Source organism: Camellia sinensis, chromosome 2 (genome assembly GCF_055761805.1).
Source record: "Camellia sinensis isolate YWXY chromosome 2, ASM5576180v1, whole genome shotgun sequence".
Lineage (NCBI taxonomy): Eukaryota > Viridiplantae > Streptophyta > Magnoliopsida > Ericales > Theaceae > Camellia > Camellia sinensis.
Window position 1 is genome coordinate 45,072,572 of NC_138962.1, and position 22,468 is coordinate 45,095,039.

The 22,468-nt window shown below is 44.1% G+C and overlaps 1 protein-coding gene across 1 annotated transcript; it reads left to right on the forward strand.

Annotated features, from left to right (window-relative positions):
* The first annotated feature begins 202 nt into the window (after positions 1 to 202).
* Positions 203 to 18,797, forward strand: LOC145813420 (uncharacterized). Its single transcript, XM_082908830.1, has 5 exons — positions 203 to 247; positions 16,984 to 17,145; positions 17,239 to 17,832; positions 17,915 to 18,013; positions 18,222 to 18,797. The coding sequence occupies exons 1-5, from the start codon at positions 203 to 205 to the stop codon at positions 18,537 to 18,539; spliced, it is 1,218 nt and encodes a 405-aa protein (XP_082764956.1). The 3' UTR covers positions 18,540 to 18,797.
* The last annotated feature ends 3,671 nt before the right edge of the window (positions 18,798 to 22,468 follow it).

Genomic DNA, 22,468 nt, shown 5'->3' on the forward strand with positions numbered 1-22,468 from the left:
TGCTGCTATTGAAATCTTCTCAAAGCTTGACTCATCAATGCCTTAATAGAGTAGATACAAGCCTTTTTTATCTCTTTTCCTTGAATCTTTTAATGCAGTCTTCTAAGCTTCATTTAAATTTCCTTCATCTTCGAGAGTAGCTGGCTCGTCATATCCTTGATGTGCGTGGGTCGCGTGCAGGCTTTGTGGGAATCGATTTTCAATGTGGTTTTTGCAGTGTGATCGTCTCGATGAGACCTACACACTGGTGTGATCAAAAATTTATTTCAACAACTTTGATTTCTGGGCAAGATTTGAAATGATGCTCTGTTCTACTATTTTTTGAAGAAACAGGGCCCCTTGGTGCTCTGATACCATTGTTGGTGAGAGTGAGGTGCAAACCACTTATGGTGATTCACAATGAGAGGATTAACACTAAACCAAACTCAATTTAAATTCACTCATATAATTTTGAAAAACAAACAAAGCATGAACTACAATCTTCTCTCTTTTTATTTTCTTTCTCCCACACATTGATCTCTACGATACATAGGCTATTTATAGATATATTAGACAATGTCAAACCATTAAATGCAAATGCAGCCAAGGCTGTGAATTTCAAACGGTTGCAACCACTTTTGACAATCTTGATTTCAGCCTCCATACTTCTACTTATAGGCCGGTGGAAAAATAATTTTTTTTTATTATAGGTGAAGCAAGATTACTTCACAACACTACATTCACACAAAACTATTTTCAAATCATTGATCTGAGAGATCACTTGCCAAAATGGGTGACCTTTGGCTTCTCAGCTTCAATAGGATATTCTTACGAAAAAAAAATACTATCAAGTCACGAGAGTTTAGTGTGTGTTTCAAAGTGATGAGCAGAAGACGTGGCTGAGGTGAAAGGGAAGTGTAAGATGGAGCTAGTGGTGGGACTAAGTGTTGGTTTGGTTGTAGTATTGATTAGTGGGATAGCTTTGGTTTGGTATGTCTTGTGCAGGAAAGGTCGGGGGGCAAAAAAGAAAAAGAAAAAGAAAAACCAGTGCATGATCAATCTAGGGATGATGAATTCAAATAGAGCACTAGGCCGAGAAAATCCTCTTATGATGAAATGGCTCTTGCAACAAACAAGAGTTTAATTTGAGCCATGTATCATTTTTCTTGATAAATTTCTAAAGACAATTTCTAAATAGGTACTTTTATGCATACAAGCATTCACATGTACTGTCAACTCATATTTGTTAGGAATAAAAAAGAAAGGTAGTTAAATGTACCCATATTCAAAGTATATTATGTCCATTAATATTATATGATATCAATTCTATAGAGAAATTAACTGAAAATATGCGTGTACAGAATTGGTGTACAAAATAGAGGTGTACACGGATCAAATTGATCTGATTTTAGAGTAAACCATAAATCGGAACCATTTTTACAATTCCAGAAAAATTGAAACCGTGACCAAACCATTAACTTGTGGAACCGGGCCAGAGTCAAATCATAGAAACTGATTCGGTTCAGTTTTACGATTTTAGGAATTTTATATAACAATAAATATGATATGTCTTTAATGTTAGTAAACAAATTAACAATAATTAGTTTGGCTAGAGTTTTATCAATTTTGCAATGATGACTAGAGTGTTCAAATCTAATAATAAACATTTTAATTTATATATATAAAAATATAAACAAATAATAAACAAATATGTCACGATCCGGTTCGGTCTAGAACCATAACCAAAGCTTTGGAACCGCAAATTGGACCTATTTGAACAATTCTGCCTGTTTTTTATGCACCCTTAGTACAAAATATTTTTTTTAAAAATTTATTATGTGATTCAAATTTAACTAATGTACTATGAAACTCATATAAAATGAATTTGAACCATATAAATAAAAAAAAGAAAATTGAAATATTTACGCGGATGAATTCTATATATACACAACAAAATAGGGAGAATTAGATATCAATGAGGTGTAGAAAAGATATTTACAAAAAGGTATACTAGTATTGAAAGTGAAATTCTTAGTGTATCATATGCCTTATTTGATTAACTTAGTGTAGTGTTATGACTTGGTTATAATTCATTATGTTGTTAATTATGACTGATTTTGATGTTTGCTATGAAATTATTTTGGTTATGATTCAAAATATCTTTTGTTATACCTAGGGATGGTCACGGATCGGGTTTGTGGTGAGTTTGTTGCAATCCGCCCCACTCCATTTCATATTGTGTGAGGCCCCTAACCTTTGTAAAGCCTATTAAGTCCTTGAATGTTGAATTATTTCAATAAAGACCTTTCAATCCATATTTGTCTTCAATTCTAGTTATAGAATCAAGCATGTGCGCCAACCGAAAACTCGAAAACCCTGATTGAACCCGGAACTCAGGAACCATTTCTAAATCCCTAATAATAATTAAATTAATTTTCTAAGTATATTTTCCATACAAGAAACCCTAGGTTTTCGGTTCTCAATATAATTCGTCGTTTAATTCAAAACAGAGAAACTTTAACCGAATTAAATTTCCAAACCTTAAATAAATTAAATACTACACTAAATATGTTCAAATTCATAAATTAAGATTTTGGCCCTCATATTCTTCTTGAATCACATGTTGAACCCAAACTAGTAACCATTATATATATATACACTCGTACCTTTACACTTATTTTATACACCATATTTTGCAATTTCCAACATTTGTACACAAGAAGAAATAAATTAATACCCTCAAATCAGCCCACATGGCCAGCCACCCTAGAGGAACCCTTTGTTGTGTACTTCTGGGACAAGAATCCTTGATTTCATGAAGAATTTTGACTAAATCCCCAAATCATGGAGATATGCTTGTACTAACTTTCAATCTAGTTCTACCTTGACCAACCTAGGACTAAATCATGTTCCAAGTTATAATTAATCTTCTTAATCAACCTCCATTTCATTCCATTCCAACCAATTCTTGCAAAGTTAGTCTATACTTGTGTGTGTGCGCATCACATAGTAATGCTAGCCCAATAAACCGAAACAAGATCATATAATGTAAATAAGATTCATATCATGATTAGTAAAGGCCGATCTTTGATCGGGCGAGTGGAGGTGCTCAATTCATGACCATCCTCTCTCGTGCCCAAGTTCCCGAGCTGAGACAATCTTGGTGATGATGGACACGTGGCCTTTGGCACGAGTCATAGGTTTTCTAAATTTTCTCAAAACAAAATATTTAGGTGGCGACTCTGTATTTGGCAAAGCAGTCCATTTTTGGCAATTTGATTCAAAATCGATTTTCCAAAAGATTTGCCAGATTGGGACTCCTTGGTGTGTATCTATTTCACATTGCACTTGTGAGATCAGATTCAGGACCGCGGGAGTCCGATACTGCAGGGCTTATTTTAACTTCCAAAAGGGGGCGCGAAAAAGCCGAGCTACAGTTTCTGGTGACTCTACTGGGGAAATTAGATAACTTGACTTGAAATTCATGATATGAAATTTTATCTACATTTATATGTTTCTTTGCATTGCATTTTCATTGGTGCGTTTAAGTCACTGTGTTTGCCATCTGCTATTCCTAGACGGTTTGCCGGGGGCTTGCCTGAAAAGCTTGCCAAAAGGATGACCGGTCACGGGCTCTGCCATGATGAGAACACAACCCTTGGATCTAGACTACAACTGTACTGTTTGATCTTCCTTTCACTTCTCGGTGTTAGGTGTGAGAGGTATATTAGATAGTCTTGTTGAGGTACCCTTCTGACTATTTGGCCAAGTTGCATATCGAAAAGCATAGAGACTGTTCCAAACTAGGACAGGATGCTTACCTGAATACAGGATTGCATGAAACCGCTTTGTTTGAATAGTGAACCCTAGTTCCTAATGAAACTAGGACAGGGTAACCCTACTCCCTCATAGGGGTGTTTTTAGCTCTCACTTAACTGGTATGTGCTTTCCAGTGAAACTGTACAAGAATGTGCGTATTAGTTGCAAGTTTTGGTATCCGTTTTTGGGGATAGAATTCAGTGCTGAGTGTAGTCCTACTACTTTGATTACATCTGTGTGTTGTTAACATCTGAGCTGAGATGCTGTGCGGTTTCTGATTACTGCTTTCTTTTTGATTTATTTCTTTTTGCTAGGTAGTATAACACCATAGCTTCGAAAAGTTCGTATATCCCCCAAGTGCTCTGGACCCGAGTTAGAAGGCTGTGCAAAGCCAGAGATCTTGTTAGGGGACAACCTGTGTTTACTTCACTCCTATCGATTACCAGACAGAAGAGAGTCAGACAGAGTTCACCAGTCCAATTTCTACAACAGTCACCCTTCAATTCACCTGCATCCAATTGGGCTCAGGGATAGTCTTCTACTTCTAGTCCAGCGCGAGAGTACTCACCTATTCCGATGGCACAGTATCCCCCAATTAGTATGGAAGAATTGATCCACCATTTTTAGCAAACAGTTGAAACCATGCAATAAGACGCTACTCGTCAGGCCGAGGTCACAGCCCGTTAGGCTGAGGTAATAAATAGGCTACAACAACAACAATAACCACAGTCGGTAGTAGCTTCTGCATCTCATGCACCTCCTACGGGTACACCAGCACTTGGAACCACTGTTCATACTGCTAATATCTAGGAGAATCAAGACAATCCAGCAAAGCCGATCCCACCACAAGCCTCCAAAGCACCTGTACCAACCCTCCTTTCAACTTAGTCATACTTGCATACATTTATGTATGATCTTGTTTTGATATGTGCATTTGCAAATCTTGTCTTGTTTTGCTCGAATGTTGCTTGCATGCTTTGTTCTTGCCTGGTGTGTTACCGAGGTTATCTTGAGCCTAGACACCTTCTAAACCTTTTCCACTTAGAACTATCTTGGAACCCCATCGGTTGACCTCATCTCTACCCTGGCATATTAGCCGAGATGTCACCATCTAGGCCAAGGTGCGCGTCACCTAGGCCGAGATGTGCGTCATCTAGGCCGAGATGTTAATATCTAGGCGATCTAGATCCTTGATCCTTGCACTAGCGATTTTGTTCCTGGAATGGTATGACCTAGACCGAGGTGTGGTACATCTAGGCCAAGGTATGGCACAGCTTAGTCAAGTGTTGTCCTTCCAAGCCGTTGTCCTTGCCACTTGCTTGCCGGAGTCTTGTTGTTAGCCAATGTCGTTACTTGCTTGAGTGCTCTTGCTGTTTAGCATGTTAAATACACTCTGTCATGGTCTTGTCTAATCAGTCAGTCACCTTTCCGAGTAGAGCCAACCAGCTGGTGCCACGTGTCCCAGCTGAGGGATTAAGTCAGTGACTGTCGGGAGAAACATATCATTTTGTATCAAATCTTGCCTTTTATAGAGAGAGAAACTCTAGGAAGAAGAAGGAGAAGTTTGAGCAAGAGAGAGTGAACTTCCAAGCTTGATCGTTGGAGCTTGAACCGTTAGATTCGTGTTTTGAGGTTAGAATCTAAACCTACTCTTATTGTTCTTATTGATCATCTAGCTGCATTGCACGATCAAACCTGTTCTGCACATCATACATTGGTTTAAAGTTGGTTTTAGAAAGAGAAAATGGTTTTCATGTGTTCTTGAAGAAAAGCCTCGTTTGACCTGAAAGTTTGCATTAAGGCTCATGTTTTTGTGTTTGTTTTGATAACATCTTCGAGTATGGGTACCCAGGTCCATGTTTTTGAGTTCATAGCATGAAATCTCAGCTTTTGCAATAGCAAGTTTTGATCTTTGCATTTATCTTCCTCATGTTCATGTTCTTCATGTTCTTCATGCTCATGTTCTTCATGTTTATCAAGAGGGAAACCCAGATTTTCTCGACTTCGCTTTTGAATGTGGCCGTCGGGACCACACCTCAGTGAGAAGGTGTGGGACCTCGGCCAAGACCTGGTGGTTGCCCAGCATGTTTTCCCGAGATAAGAAACTGTGTTTTGTTTCGATTTGACTTAGTCTTTGAAGAGTGCCGAGGTCATTTGCATGCATGCAAGACTTGTTTTGAGAAGTGCATTCAATAGACTTTGCCATGTGTTTGTAGGACTTGGACTTGCCTTGACCCCGACGTTTGCAGAACTATGTGAGTGGTATTTTTAATAAAGCTATGTTATATGTTTTGATAAAGACTTTGCTTTGCTTTGTTTTCAAAATATTTGTTAAGCATGAATAATTGTCCCTATTTTGTATATCAAGTATTATCTTGTTTTGATGATCTTCTCGGAAAGTCCTTAGTACCAGGGACTATAATGCAACTGCACATCTCGTTTTGAAAGTCCCTTGTGCTGGAGGACTCTAAACTTTCGCAGTACATCTCGTTTTGAAAGTCCCTTGTCCTGGAGGACTCTAAACTTTCGCAACACTCTCGTGTTAAAGGGCTACGTGCCTTTGTAACATAGGTCCCTTGTGCTAGAGGACTCTAAACTTTTGTAGCACCCTTGTTTCAGATATCACCCTTGCTTTGTCTTGTTTTGCCACTGACGGTTTACCGCGTGGATATGTTTGCTGGGATGTTATCATTTGTAATATGTTGATGCTAGTAAGCATCCCTTGAAGCTTCGAAGATTTGTTAGATGGACGAGGTCCATCCCTTGTTATATAAGGTTTTGACTTGTATTGTTTTGAAAGGACTTCGGCTATTATTCATGCAAACCCTTTATTATTTATACCATTCACTGAGTATCCAAGCTCACCCTCTCTATATATATGTAGGTGATGAACAAGAAGGCGATGACGCCTAGATGTGATTCGCGAGCTTGTTTTGGATTTTTGTCATGCCGGTTTGACTTGTAATTATGTCGGCAGTCTTGAAAATCATGCTTCTCAACTTGTAACATTTGTATTTCGTACACATCGGCTTGAGAAGCCTTTTGATCAAGATGTGTGTTCTGTATGTATGTTATGTCGACAACGAGGATGTCGGCAATCTGGCAGACTATGTTCCTTGACCTGTAGTTTGTACATTTTGTTGTGTCAGCTTGTGTAGCCTTTTGTTAAAATGTAAGACGTAATTTGTACTTTGCTTCATTTGTAATTAAGTTGTAACCCATATGAAGATGGTTGCTATCTCGTTTGACTTATGCACAGCTCTTATGGACTAATCTGATTTGTATGTATCGCTTCTGTACTTGTGAGCCCCATATATTTATACTCTGTTGTGTGTGAATTTTGGAATCTGGCCTTCGGTAATCTCGGATTACTGGCCATCACGGCACCAAACTACTAGGGGCGGTTTGGGGTCGTGACAGAATGGTATCAGAGCACAAGTTCCTTATAGTACGTTATTCACACACTTTGAGTCCTAAAGAGCATAGGATGTCCCTTAGAATGATCTTAGGATTTGCATCATATTGCTTGCTATGTGAACAAGGTGTGCATCATCTCGGCATGCTTAACTGTTACTTGCCTGCGTATTTATTTGTTTATTTTGTTTTAAAGTCGCACTTTGCATACTCATAGCATCATGAGGAGAGGTAGACCTCCAGTTGGCCGAGATCAGTTCGAGGACAGATTAGACAGACGGGAGAGGTTAGTTGAAGGTTTGGCCCGCGAGTTAAGGCAAACCAGATGTAACAAGCCCGCGGGGGACCTCGCCACAGCTCGGACTCGACTTTCGTTTGTCATGGTTCTAAGTTTGAACCAAAGAGTCCAAATCCGGCAAATCATTTTTGAGAAAAACTGATTTTTGAAAGAAGTGCCAAATATGGACTGCTTTGCCAGATACAGAGTCGCCACCTAAATATTTTATTTTGGGAAATTTAGGAAACCCTGACTCGGTGCCAAAAGGCCACGTGTCCGTCATCACCAAAGTTGCCTCGGCTCGGGAACTTGGGTACGATTAGGGAAGGTCACTTCGTGAGCACCCCCGCTCGCCCGGTCATAGACCGGCCTCTACTAACCATGATATCAATTTTTGAAAACATTGTGAGTTCTTATTCCGGTTATTAGCCTAGGTTACTATGTGATGCTCACAGCATACAAGTATAGACTGGGTCGCCCGAATTGGAACAAAACATTTCATGCTTGTTTTTGAAAGAGGGTTTGTTACCCATAGGTAGGCTTTAAAACATTTGATGATTTATTCCAATTTAAGTAACCCAACCTTCACCCACAGGCATTCAGGCAGTTATATCACATAAGCAATTAGCCTCATGGTAAGCATGCTATTCATGGCAGTCACTCACACGCATGCAAGGATGCTAAAGCATAAAGCTCACCGGGTACTCCAAGCCAAAAAAAGAGACTACATTAGAAATCATGCATGATCCTAAATATACAGAAATGCCTAATGCAACACATGCAAAATGCAACTATAGCAGGCTCGGCTATTCTAAACATGGTATATGAAATGCTACAGCTAATCATGTATTCAACTTGGAATTGAAATACAAATGCAGTTAGTATGATGCACCGAGCCCGGTGTATGCAAAACAGGTGAATGATGCAAACATGCTGTCATACTGTATGCTAATTAAAATATGCCCTAATCTAACCATCATAAGCGGATAAATAAAAGGGAGAAAGACGTGGGGTTGGAAGACATACAACACACACACGCACACTTATTACAGTTGTGCCCTCGCGCAGAGGGTCCGAATAAATAATACAGTCCAAATATTACAGTCCTGAATAAAAGAATATTACAGTCCAAAATATTACAAAATCCTAATTAATTAACAAATTAACTAAGAAAATGAATAAAACTGGCATGCAAGCTAGGGACTGCCTTGCTTCTGATGGATGATGTATGTCCGGATTGTTTTGCGCAGAAATCCACCGGAATGCCCCAATTAGCCTCTGTTTACACCTGTTCTTGAAATGCGTGCCAAGCCCCAAAAGGTTGCTGATTCTTCGTTTTGCTGCAACAGAGAGCAGGAAAGGGGCATAGCAATGTATTTGCACAGATATATGCATGTCTCGATCCTCGTGCCACCAATCACGCATACCGAGGCATGATGGCCGAGGAGTCGAAATGCATAACTCAATATAGGATGAATGCACATGAAACTACAGCTAAAACCTAACTCCATCATGGATAATCCGGAGTGTCGGTGACTGGGGAATTGAGACACATTCCGTCACTCGGAGTACGAAATGTACCTCGTTTCCCGTGCCCAGGCTAACTCCTATTCCGGACACGATGCAATATGCATGATATGCAACTAAGATACAGCCTAGTATGCACAATGCTATGGAATGACATGCCTCGAAGTGCGTGCACACGGGCACGCAAACCGAGAAAATGACATAATGCAATCTAAGATACAACCTAGTATGCACTGTGCTATGAAAATGAGGTGCCTCGAAGTGCGTGCACACGGGCACGCAAACCGAAAAAATGACAGAATGCAATCTAAGATACAACCTAGTATGCACTGTGCTATGAAAATGAGATGCCTCGAAGTGCGTGCACACGGGCACACAAACCGAGAAAATGACAGAATGCAATCTAAGATACAACCTAGTATGCACTGTGCTATGAAAATGAGATGCCTCGAAGTGCGTGCACACGGGCACGCAAACTGAGAAAATGACAGAATGCAATCTAAGATACAACCTAGTATGCACTGTGCTATGAAAATGAGGTGCCTCGAAGTGCGTGCACACGGGCACGCAAACCGAGAAAATGACAGAATGCAATCTAAGATACAACCTAGTATGCACTGTGCTATGAAAATGAGATGCCTCGAAGTGCGTGCACACGGGCACGCAAATCGAGAAAATGACAGAATGCAATCTAAGATACAACCTAGTATGCACTGTGTTATGAAAATGAGATGCCTCGAAGTGCGTGCACACGGGCACACAAATCGAGGCGATGGTACGCAATGCAAATGACAAGGAAACATGATATGGGCTTATACCAACATGAGTGAGCCTCAGCCACACTCACATAGGATGCCGATGGATGAAAATGAATTGCCTCAAAATGCGTGCTCATGGGCACGCAAACCGAGGCGATGGCGGAATGCGATGAAAACATGATATGGGCTTATACCAACATGAGTGAGCCTCAGCCACACTCACATAGGATGCCGGTGGATGAAAATGAGGTGCCTCGAAATGCGTGCACACGGGCACGCAGACCGAGGCGGTGGCGGAATGCGATGAAAACATGATATGGGCTTATACCAACATGAGTGAGCCTCAGCCACACTCACATAAGATGCCGATGGTTGAAAATGAAGTGCCTCGAAATGCGTGCACACGGGCACGCAAACTGAGGCGATGACAAAATGCGATGCAATGACATGGAAATGGCATGCAATCATTCTAATGGAATTTCAGCACTAAAATATGGGGGAAAACAGTCCCGAAATGAGGCGAAATGATACCAAATGCATGGAATTGTCCCGAAATGCGAATTTAGGCATCCGAAATGGCCTATAGCTATGCCAAACATGCACAATATGGACATGCAATGCAAATACAGAAGCTAGACAGTCCCAAAAAAGGCATTTTCACAGTTATAAACAAGGCCAAAAAGCAAGCATAGGTAGGGCAAAAATGGCATGCAAGAATAGGGGCCAAGAGAGGGGTAATGAAGCAAGTGGTATAAGAAAAATCCAAACTGAAAAATTTCCTTCTACAACATTGAAGAGGGACCAAAAATATGAATATTTACAGTATATGGAAAACCTCAAATCAGTATACAAACATGCTAAAAAAAAGGCACAAGATTGAGGCTCAAAAGGTGCTATAACATGAGGTATGCAAAATAATCACCAAACAGCCAAAGACCCTTAATAAAACATGTAGAATGGGTCAAAATAGGACTATTTACAGAACTGTAAAATGGCCAAAAACAAAAGCATGATAGGCTAACTAAACATGCAAGAATGGGGAATAAAAGAGAGATATAACATGAAGTGGCATATGGAGGTCCCAAACCATGAAAGGACCTAAATGAAAAATGAAGAATGGACCAAAATAAGCACTTTTTCAGAACTATAAAATGGCCAAAAACAAAAGCATGGTAGGCTGCCATTGCATGCAAGAATGGGGAAGAAAAGAGGAGTATAAAGGTAAGTACAACATGGAAGTCCCAAATGGTGTTGAGCCCTTCTTCAATATTGAAGAGGGGCTCAAAATAAGCCTAATATCAGTTTACAACATGCTCAAAAACATATTACTCATGGGTCAAAAATAGCATGCAAGATTATGACATATAAGAGGATCAATGAAGCAAGTGTATCATAGAGGGCTCAAACAGGGTTGAGCCCTTAATGAAAAGTGAAAATGAGCTCAAAAGATGGCCCCTTTCAGTAGGGGCCGGAGCTTGAAACAAAAAGTAAGTGGGGCTGACAAATAGATCAAGAAAAAAGGGTCAAAGAATGAGAAGTGTTACTCACCCTTGAAGACTAAAGCTTTTGTTGCTTCTTGGATCAATTTGCAGCTCCTTTAGCCTTTGAAAAGCCTTCCTTGTTGCTGGAAATGAGGTGGTGGTGGTAGGGCTTGGTGGTGTAGAAGAAATGATGCTTAGGGACTTAGAAATTTTCAAGGAAATGAGAGGGATAAAGATGGAGTTGTGTATGGAGGCTTGAAGAACAATTTTTCTAACCCTTGAATGTGATATAGCTTGCTTGTTATAAGGGCCAAAAAGGGGGTGTAAAGGTGGGGGAAAAGGAGACAAACTTTCCCCCACAAAATATCCCCCGGATAAAGATCTTTTCTGGGGGATAAAGCTCTACAGCTGTAAAGTGCACAGTGCAAGGAGCTCGGCCGGCCTGGTACTTTTGCTGCAGGTGGCCGGCCGGCCACACCCCCTAGCCGGCCGGCTAGGGGTCAAAAGGGTCAAGAAGATTTAGTGGCCGGCCACCAACTGATGGTGTCCTCCTATGTGTGTACAACACAACCCTGTGGTTAAAAGTCCAAGAAAGTGGGTCCAAGGGGTTCAACATTAGCTCGGAAAGAGGGGTTCAAAAGGTTCAGGTGGAATTACTGGCCGGCCACCAACTTTTAGGGTCCTCTCATGTGTGTACATCACAAATATGTGGTTCAAAGTTCGTGAAAAAGGGTCCAAGGGGTTCAACATTAGCCCAGAAGGAGGGGGTCAAAAGGGTCAAGTAACACTAATGGCCGGCCACCAACTTTTATTGTCCTCCCATGTGTGTACATCACAAATATGTGGTTCAAAGTTCGAGAAAATGGGCCCAAGGTGTTCAACATTAGCCCGGAAGTGCGAAAAACGGGCGCCGGAGGGCGTCGGAGGATGTATAACTGGTTGCTGCAACAATTGCTGGCCTCCCACCCTTCAGTGACCTCCTCGGTGATAAAACAGAGGTACCTGCCAAAAATGAACAAAAACGGTTGCAAAACGAATGTTCGGGGGCCAAAACGTGCGGTTCGAGGTCCCGAAAATGGGCTGTTAAGCACCGAAAGTGGCATTCGGCCACGAAGTGGGTTTCTCAGACCCCAGTGTCCCTCAAAAGGGAGAAAATAGGAAGTACGCCAAAAACCGGAGCAATAGGAGATGGTTAAGCGGTCCCGAACTGAGGCACACGGCCTGACGGCTCCGAAAATCGGAAACCGGACTCCGAAATGGGAAAAATGGCCTACGGCCACCAAATGTAGCCTACGGACATTGAGAGATGGTCTACGGGACCTCTCCCTCCCCTCGGGAAAAGAAGCAGAGAAAAACCGAGCCTGGTTCGTAAACCGAGGCAAAGCACAAAAGAGGGTTCGGAAGTCCGGAGGCAGGGCTCACGGCCGCAACTCTGAAACTTCTGAACAAGCACATTATGCAACATCACCAAGTGCTCAGTCGGTGACGTCTGAGTCTTAAGGTCGGTCAAAAATGGGGTGTCTACAGTTGCCCCTCTTTGACAGAACTCGGAAGTCATAAGTGACGGGAGTGAATGTCAAAGCCCAGAGACGACCCATTTTTGACAAGGCCGAAGACTTAGACAAACGTACAAGATAAACAGAGATGTGCCCGCAGGCATGCCCGCAGGCAAGGGGCAAAATGCAAATGATAATGCAAAGAGCCGGAGGTAACCCAATGATCATGCAAATGCAGCAAGCTGTAATGAAGCAAGTATTTGCAAATAGATGCAACAGTTTTAAGCAAGAATGCAAAGCAACAACTACATTTCATGCAGTTAAGAATGCGGAGGATTATTCAATCCCCGCCACGTCTCACACGGAGAAGATACGATACCTGCGCGATTCGTCTGGTCGCACCAGCCTCAATTGAACCGTACATACAATATCGTGCCTGCAAAAAAGAGAAATTGCAACAAGTACAATATGCTACCAACATATATTTGATGTGATTCCGAAAGTTTGACACACGCAGCGCCGGTGAGTGTATGCATCGCAATGCGAAAGTGGAACATCCATGACAACGCATGCCCAAGTATAGAGGTATGCCAATATCAAGAAATGTGCATAAAAATGTGAGTATGCTCATGAGAATGCAAGTTATGTGCATGATAGCGCAAAATGAGCATGAATCAGGGTGCCCGTTTGTCATGAAATAACGAGTACAGAAACGCGTGTTTCGGCGAAGGTAACTCAATCACGGCCTCCGATCCGCTTCTTGGAAAGGCTACAACTCATTCAAAAGGATACACTTTGATTTCGATGAATGATGATGAGACATATGTCAGAACTTGAAGCTGAAGTCCCGGCGGAGCTATTTCGCTACCGGAAGTGTACTTTTCTTGAACTTTTTCAGGTCCCGGGAACTCCGATCTTCCTCAAAATTTGCAGAGAGCTAGGTGGGCATGTGGGGGACATGGCCGGCCGTTTATCTTCCCAAGGGGAGGTGGCCAACCGATTTCCCATAAAGCAAATAGCTGGCCGGCCAGTTTTCCAAAAAGGAAATGGCTGGCCGGCTAGAAAAAGTAGCTGGCCGGCCATATGCCCAAATCCGGGGGTATTTTGGTATTTTCACCTCATTTTTGATGCTCCTTCAATCCAAGACTTGGGGCCTATATATTGCAACCGAGATCCCTTCCTTTCTTGCCTCCTACAACACTTTCTTCTCCAGATCTGAGTTCCATACGCGTTTTCCAACGCCCCGTGCAAATTGTTTTCGCAAAAACATTCAGTTTCAAACACTTTGAAGCGATTAAATTTCGGTTTCGGAGCTTCTTTTCGCATTTTCGCCACTTGAGGTAAGTTTGTCTCAATATTTGGAAGATTTTCTCGGGAGTTGACTTTTGTTGACTTTTTATTTCCCGAGAGTTGACTTTCGTTGACTTTTTCCAATTTTGGCTCATTTTCGCTTATTTTTGCTCATTTTGCAGATCTTCTGAAAATAGCGGGCAATTCTTCCCACGGCGGAGGTTTTCCAGGTGCCGGAGATGATTTTGATCCCATGACTCTACCCCCGAGGACCCGACCTTTTATTCCCGGGAGGTACCGTCCGCCAGCACATGTTCTTCCGCGCGCCGTTTTCCGTCACTTCACTAGCTTTGACGAGCGAGCACCCGGGGATCTGCTTCTCCGAGAGCCGGAGCATCACCTCTCTGATGAGGCCCGAGAGGTATTTACCTCATTTTCTGTATTTTTCGTACATTTCGCACCTTTGCCATGCTTGAACATGCAGTTTAGCTTATGACATAGTACTTTGCTTGCATCCTGAACATGTAGTTTCAACACTCGAATTTCCGAACACTCGGCTCATTAATTAATTGCGAACGCACAGTACACATTAGTTAAGAGGCGAACACACGGCTCAAACACTGATTTGTCGAACACACAGCCCGAATTCGAAAGTGAACACACAGCCCACACTTTACATTTTCTGAACACACAGCCCAGATTAGATAGTGAACACGCAGCCCACACTGATAGAAAGTTGAACACGCAGTCCAAACTTTAAATTTTCTGAACACGCAGCCCAGATTAAATAGTGAACACGCAGCCCACGCTAGTAGAAAGTTGAACACGCAGCCCAGATTAAATAGTGAACACGCAGCCCACACTGATAGAAAGTTGAACACGCAGCCCAAACTTCAAATTTTCTGAACACACAGCCCAGATTAAATAGTGAACACGCAGCCCACACTGATAGAAAGTTGAACACGCAGCCCAAACTTTAAATTTTCTGAACAGGCAGCCCAGATTAAATAGTGAACACGCAGCCCACACTATAGAAAGTTGAACACGCAGCCCAAACTTTAAATTTTCTGAACACGCAGCCCAGATTAAATAGTGAACACGCAGCCCACACTGATTGAAAGTTGAACACGCAGCCCAAACTTTAAATTTTCTGAACACGCAGCCCAGATTAAATAGTGAACACGCAGCCCACACTGATTGAAAGTTGAACACGCAGCCCAAACTTTAAATTTTCTGAACACGCAGCCCAGATTAAATAGTGAACACGCAGCCCACACTGATAGAAAGTTGAACACGCAGCCCAAACTTTAAATTTTCTGAACACGCAGCCCAGATAAAATAGTGAACACGCAGCCCACACTGATAGAAAGTTGAACATGCAACCCAAACTTTAAATTTTCTGAACACGCAGCCCAGATTAAATAGTGAACACGCAGCCCACACTGATAGAAAGTTGAACACGCAGCCCAAACTTCAAATTTTCTGAACACGCAGCCTAGATTAAATAGTGAACACGCAGCCCACACTGATAGAAAGTTGAACACGCAGCCCAAACTTTAAATTTTCTGAACACGCAGCCCAGATTAAATAGTGAACACGCAGCCCACACTGATAGAAAGTTGAACACGCAGCCCAAACTTTAAATTTTCTGAACACGCAGCCCAGATTAAATAGTGAACACGCAGCCCACACTGATAGAAAGTTGAACACGCAGCCCAAACTTCAAATTTTCTAAACACGCAGCCCAGATTAAATAGTGAACACGCAGCCCACACTGATAGAAAGTTGAACACGCAGCCCAAACTTTAAATTTTCTGAACACGCAGCCCAGATTAAATAGTGAACACGCAGCCCACACTGATAGAAAGTTGAACACGCAGCCCAAACTTCAAATTTTCTGAACACGCAGCCCAGATTAAATAGTGAACACGCAGCCCACACTGATAGAAAGTTGAACACGCAGCCCAAACTTCAAATTTTCTGAACACGCAGCCCAGATTGAATTTGCATGTAGCTTATTTCACTTCATCGGCATACAGCCCATTTCATCTCATTGGCACACAGCCCATTCATTTCATTGGCACACAGCCCATTCATTTCATTGGCACGCAGCCCATTCATTTCATTATTGACACGTGTATTCATTCTGAATGCAGGTTGGTTCCCGCAGTGTGCGGGGGTATGGTTCCACCATTGCGCGGGACTGGTACGCCGAGCTCCCGGAGGCCGTCCGAGATTTGGTAGATTTGGCAGGATTCGGGCCCTTCTGCGTCGGGTTGTCACGTTGTCCTGCCAGGAGGACACTGATGGCAGCCTTGGTAGAGAGATGGTGGGACACCACCAACTCCTTTCATTTCTCTGCTACCGGAGACATGACCATGACGCCTCTAGACTTCGCTGTGTTGACTGGCTTAGACATAGGAGGTTGGTCCATCCTCTATGATGAGGATATGGGAGAGTGGGAGGCCGCTTGGATGTATTTATTGGGGGCTCGCCCGCCTGTTGATAGGGTTTCTGGGAGAGTCCGATACACTTGGTTCTCTTCCCACTTCCGGCGGGCAGAGATGGTGCCTGAGACTCCCGAGGAGACGGAGCAGTACGCCCATGGTTTCCTTATGTTCCTCTTCGGGACTACCCTGTTCGCCGATAGAGGGAACACAGTCGGGCTATACCTGCTGAGCGCTCTGGTTGACCTATCACAGGTCCATCGATATGACTGGGGTGGCGCCGGCCCTGGCTACCCTTTACTTTTATATGAGCGCGACCTCCCGCGGGCGGGGAGATTTACTTGGCGGCTACTGGAGAGCCTGGGAGGTACTTTTCTGTCCCTTTGATTTACATTTCTGCTCTTCATTACTTGTACATTGCACTCACAGCGCACTTTTACAGTCTGTATTTTGCTCTCAGCATTTGGTACTTACATTCTGTACTGCTTTTCTCAGCTATGGGCCTATGTATACTTCCCATCATTAGCCCCAGAGCTGGAGGTGGCAGGGGTTCTCATGACCCCATATTCACTGGTGTTCGAGGGCCCGCACCGGCCGAGACCTCGAGAGACCCTCCTTTACCTGCGACAGTACTTTGACACTGTGCGACATTCAGAGGTACCTCAGAACTTTCAGTTCCTTTCATTCTCATCTTTGATTTGCTCTGTATATTCTCGATTTCTGATTGGTTTATGCATTTATCATCCGCAGATCACATGGCAGCCCTGGGTGTCCCTGGGTGATGGTCTCCGACTTCAGTATACCGGAGGGTCGGACATCTCCCAGTATAGGGTCCTGCTCGAAGGGCCGGTTGGCAGGGCATGGTTCCTAGGGGAACGCTTTCTGCGCCAGGTATGGGGGTATCTTTCTCAGGATCCTCCCGCAGTACCTCCAATCAGTATGCGGACTGCTGACAGACTCTCTTACTCGGAGGTAGTCGGCGCCATGCTGGGTAGTGATGCTTTACTATATATTGAGGAGGGGGACTACGCCACTTACCGTCACATATATTTGATGCCTCCATTGATGGGAGCTCGTATCCCGATGATGAGGCCTGGCGGTATGTCATCCTCGGGCCAGGCTCAGGCTCGGGCTGCAGACGCCCCTTCTACTAGCAGGGCTGGTACATCTAGAGGTGGGAGTAGACCGGTTCCTCCGGTTCCGTTGACTTATCCTCATCCCGGATGGCCAGATATGCCGACTGAGTTGATGGCGTGGCAGTATGGGGCTATCTCTCCGACCCCGATCCCGCTAGAGCCTCCGATGCCCAGTGATCGATACGCCATTGATCCTGACTCACTGCTGGTATGCTCCACTGTTTTTCATTCATCATTCAGATGTTTAGACATTCTTTTGTTCACTGATGATTATGAACTCATTTTTGCAGCCACCGCGAGGGTACATGGAGGAGGTGGTTGGACTGGTGGCCACACTCGAGGGCATGGTCCTGCGTAGGGAGGCACAGTTGTCTGTCGCGGGCATTCAGGTACCCTTCAGTTTTCTGGCATTTATCATACTTCTGATGACATGCTGATTTCTACTACATCGATAGACTACTTGTGTAGAGCACATCTGACACACACCCCACTTGTACACTGTATTTACATGCACCCACTTCACATAGCCTTTGCTTGTATCTGCATCTGATGTATATATTTGGACTGATGTATTTGAATTGAACTCTTCGTTTTCAGATGCCTTCATGGTCCGGTCAGCCGCAGGCCAGGCCACCTGGGCCTCCTTGGGGAGCTGGGCCATCTGGGCCTTTTCAGGGAGTTGGGTCACCCGGGCCTTTTCAGGGGGCGGGGCCATCTCAGCCTTCCCGAGGAGCCGGGCCATCTAGGCCTTTTCGAGGAGCTCGAGGAGGGCCCGTCCGCAGACGCAGGGCTCACGTTGTAGAGGTGGAGCCTGATGAGGAGGAGGAGGATGCTGAGGAGGAGGAGGAGGCTACCGATCGTCAGTCAGAGACATCTGCTGAGGAGGGGGGGCTCCGGTTTTGGCTCGGGGAATAGAGGCGAGGCTGAGGGGGATCCTGAGGATGACAGCTCCGACTCAGATGATGATGATGGTGCGGAGATTGTCCCGCAGAAGAGGATGAGGAGTGCTTCTCGTTCCCGCTCCCGAGGACATTGATGTTGCTATTTCCTGCTTTATTTTTCTTTTTGCTAGTAGTTTGTAGCACTTGGCACATTGTTAGGCAGTTTTATTTTTTGTAAAACTTGTACCTTTGTTTGTTGTAAAGCATGATGGAATGAAATAGCTTTTGAAAAGGTGTTTGTATTTTAAACTTTTAGCATCGTATCGCATCATTTTATGTTGCACAAGAATGAAATTGAATGGGAATGCGCATTGTGTAATCACCAAGTCAGGTAGTGAACCGACGCAACAAACTAAGCAACTCAACCTACTAAGATATAACAGAACCTTAGGAAGTTTACAACTCGATAAACAAAATGCAACAACGCAAATAAACAAGACTTTAACGAAAATTGCTTAAACAGAGAGCAATGACTCAAAAACACGAAACACGTCCGCTCGACAAACAACTCGATAAGCAAAACAACAACTCGATAAACAAAACTCAACAACAACAAAGTGTCCTTCTGACGATCTGGGCATCGGAACGCATCCGAAACAGAGGGAGATGAAGGCCTTTGACTCTCCCGTTGCATGGAAATGCTTGGAACTCTCCCTCGAAGAATAAAACAGGGCCAAGGAGATACATTGCAGCATTGCCGGCCATCCCTGGGAGCCGGCCGGCCATTTTTGTGGAGAGATATAGCTGGCCGGCCAGTTTTGCAAAAAGTAAATGGCTGGCCAGCCAGAAAAGGTGGCCGGCCGGCCACTTAGTCCTGCAGCCACCAGATTTTTGACACGTGTCCCCGTGAATAGTGTTTTTCCTTCTATAAAAGCCTCAACTTCGGGAACATTCATTTCATCTTAGTTTTAGACACAGATGGAGGCGTTTCTCGCGGAAAATGTCACATCTTGGATCTCTTCTCTAGATGGCTCGGAAAAGCTGAATTTCCGGGGTTTCGGCTTGAATGCACTATTCACGCTGAGCCGTACTCCGCTACAGCTTCCTTTTCTCTATGCCGTGGCAAGGTTCTGGAATCCAGTGACGCATGTTTTTAGCTTTGGCGGCCAAGAGATGTGTCCCACTTTTGAAGATTTTCAGGTTTTGATGGAGTCTGAGTGCTCTGAAGTGATCTTGCCTCAGCTCCGTTTTGGTCACGCCCAGGCTTTAGGGCGGATGTGTGGGCTTACGGCGCACGACGCTCGATCTCTGATCTGCAGTGGAGAACTGGACATCCTCGGCTTGATCCACCGTTTTTCCGACGCCGGTGACCGCAGCAACCATTATTGGCAGGGTTTCCGGCAACACGCCCTCTGCTTATGTTTGTTGTCTCACTTTCTGCTTTCCTCGGGCTTCGGCGGGGCTAGCATTCGCCTGATTGAAGTCGCCCAAGGCTTGAGAGAAGGGAAGAGCTGTATTGCCATGACATTGGCCGAGACACTGATGGGCTTAGATTCTGTCTATCGCCGGGAGGCGACTAGGTTTGCTGGGAGTCCACTGCTGCTGCAGGTAATGTTTCCCACCCGACCTTACATATATATTTGCTCACACCACTTGACCCTCAGGCTCGGTTTTTCTCACAAAACCCTTGTCTTACTTTTCTCTCAACTTACACCTCTCTGTTCTTTATTCTCTCATTTTCCATCCCTCCCCTAGGTATGGTTAATGGACAAGTTGCAGGTTGTGGACTCTTGCCCGGCCTATTCAGCTCGAGGCTACTTCTTTCGGCAGCGCCTAGTCAATGTTCTTGACGAAAGGTGGTGGTTCGATTGGATGTACAATTTGTCCGCAGACGGCATTGCTTGGCGTTGCCCTTGGCTCAACCTCCCGGCAATGAGCTATAGTATGTCCCGGCTGATTGGGATCCAATTGGTTGGTCTAACCCGCTGCGTATTCTATTTTCCGTTCCGGTTCCTGCGTCAATTTGGTCATGATCAGACCTGCCCACCGGAGGGGATTGAGTACTCAGCTGCTTTCCCGGTCCGGGGTGCACAGCTTGCCCGATATGCCACGGCATGGAGGACTAGAGAGCTCCTGGCCCCTGCTTCAGCTTTCAGTTGCACTTTGTCCGATGAGTGCTTGGATTGGCTCAATGAGGAGGCACAAGTTGGGCCTAGCTTGGCATCAGATGCTTCGTCCAGCTCTGGGAGGGGACGCAGAGATACTTGATTCAACTATGCCCCAAATTTATTACTTATTTAGCATTTTCAAGTTTTCTTTATGAATGTACTAAAAAAGCAACCTCGATTATATGCAAGAGCAGGAGAACTCTATTTTGAAATCAATGAAATTGAAAGTTGTGGTACTGAAAATTTTCCGCTTTTGGTCCAAAAATGGTCTTAGTCGTAAAAAGATTGATTTGAACAAAGTCAACTTTTATTAAAACTTTTCAAAACTATTTTCGATGTGGATCAGAATTGGACACGCCGAAAATCTGTCACTGAGATGCACAACTCCAGATCTCCGCAACTGGAAAGTTGCCCCTAGTCTGAAGAACAATGCGGCACTGCATGGCAACGGAAAGTTGCCCCTTGTCTGAGTAACTTTGCACCATCGCGGCAACGGAAAGTTGCCCCTAGTTTGAACAACACTGTACCGGAGATCGCAATAAATGCTGATGGATAAAGATGACTGAGATGATCGAAATGGACAGAGTTGATCGGGGAAAAGTTTATGGCTGAACTTCAATGTGAAGCTGCCTACGTATCCCAAAGATGGGAATCAAGCCTTACGTAGTTCAGGCTCAGGTTCACTCGAGTATTTTCACTCTCCTTTTGCGCTCTAACTTTTGCCAAGGCCGCCCTTTGCGGGTTTTCAACCTTGCGAGCTCAGTTTTTATATTTTCTAATTTTTTGTGCTCCGACTTTTGCCTAGGTCGCCCTTTCGGGTTTTCGGCCTAGCGAGCCTCTCAAGGGTAATATTTCTTCAACTTGTCCATATTGATCGGTTGTGAGAACTCCAAGCCATCTAGATCCATCAGAACCACAGCTCCACCTGACCAGATAGCTTTGATGATGTAAGGACCAGTCCAATTGGGTTTGAACTTGCCCCTTGGGTCGTGGATGGGAGCTCGGTTGTCTTTAAGCACCAAATCTCCCTCTTTCAGATTCCTGGTCTTAACCTTCTTGTTGAAAGCCCGGGCAATTCTGCGTTGATAGCCTTGGATGTGGTACAGTGCTTTCAGTCTTCTTTCATCAAAGAGCATGAGTTCTTCGAATCTGCTTTGCTGCCAATCTGCTTCGGCTATCTGGCATTCAGCCAATACTCGTAACGACGGAACCTCAATCTCGATGGGTAGAACAGCCTCCATTCCATAGACCAATGAATATGGAGTTGCTCCAGTAGAAGTTCTGATTGAAGTCCTGTAGCCCCACAGAGCAAATGGCAGCTTGTCTGGCCAATCCCGATAGGTTCCCACCATCTTCTGCAGTATATGCTTGATATTCTTGTTGGCGGCCTCAACCGCTCCGTTGGTCTGCGGCCGGTATGTAGACGACTTATGGAAAGCCACATTGTATTTTTCCAACAAGTCTACCACTTCTTTCTTGAAGTGGGAACCATTATCTGAAATTATCTCGTTTGGCACCCCGTAGCGACAAATGATGTTGTTTCTGATGAACTTTGCGACATGCGACGCCTTCAACACCGCGTATGATTGGGCCTCGACCCACTTTGTGAAATAATCTATCGCTACAAGGATAAACTCATGCCCGTTTGACCCCTTCGGGGTAACAGCTCCGATCACATCAATTCCCCAGACTGAAAAAGGCCATGGCGAAGTCATGTTGTACAGCTTTGACGGCGGGATGTTCATGCGGTTCGCATGAATTTGACACTTGTGGTATCGCCGAACAAAACTAATAC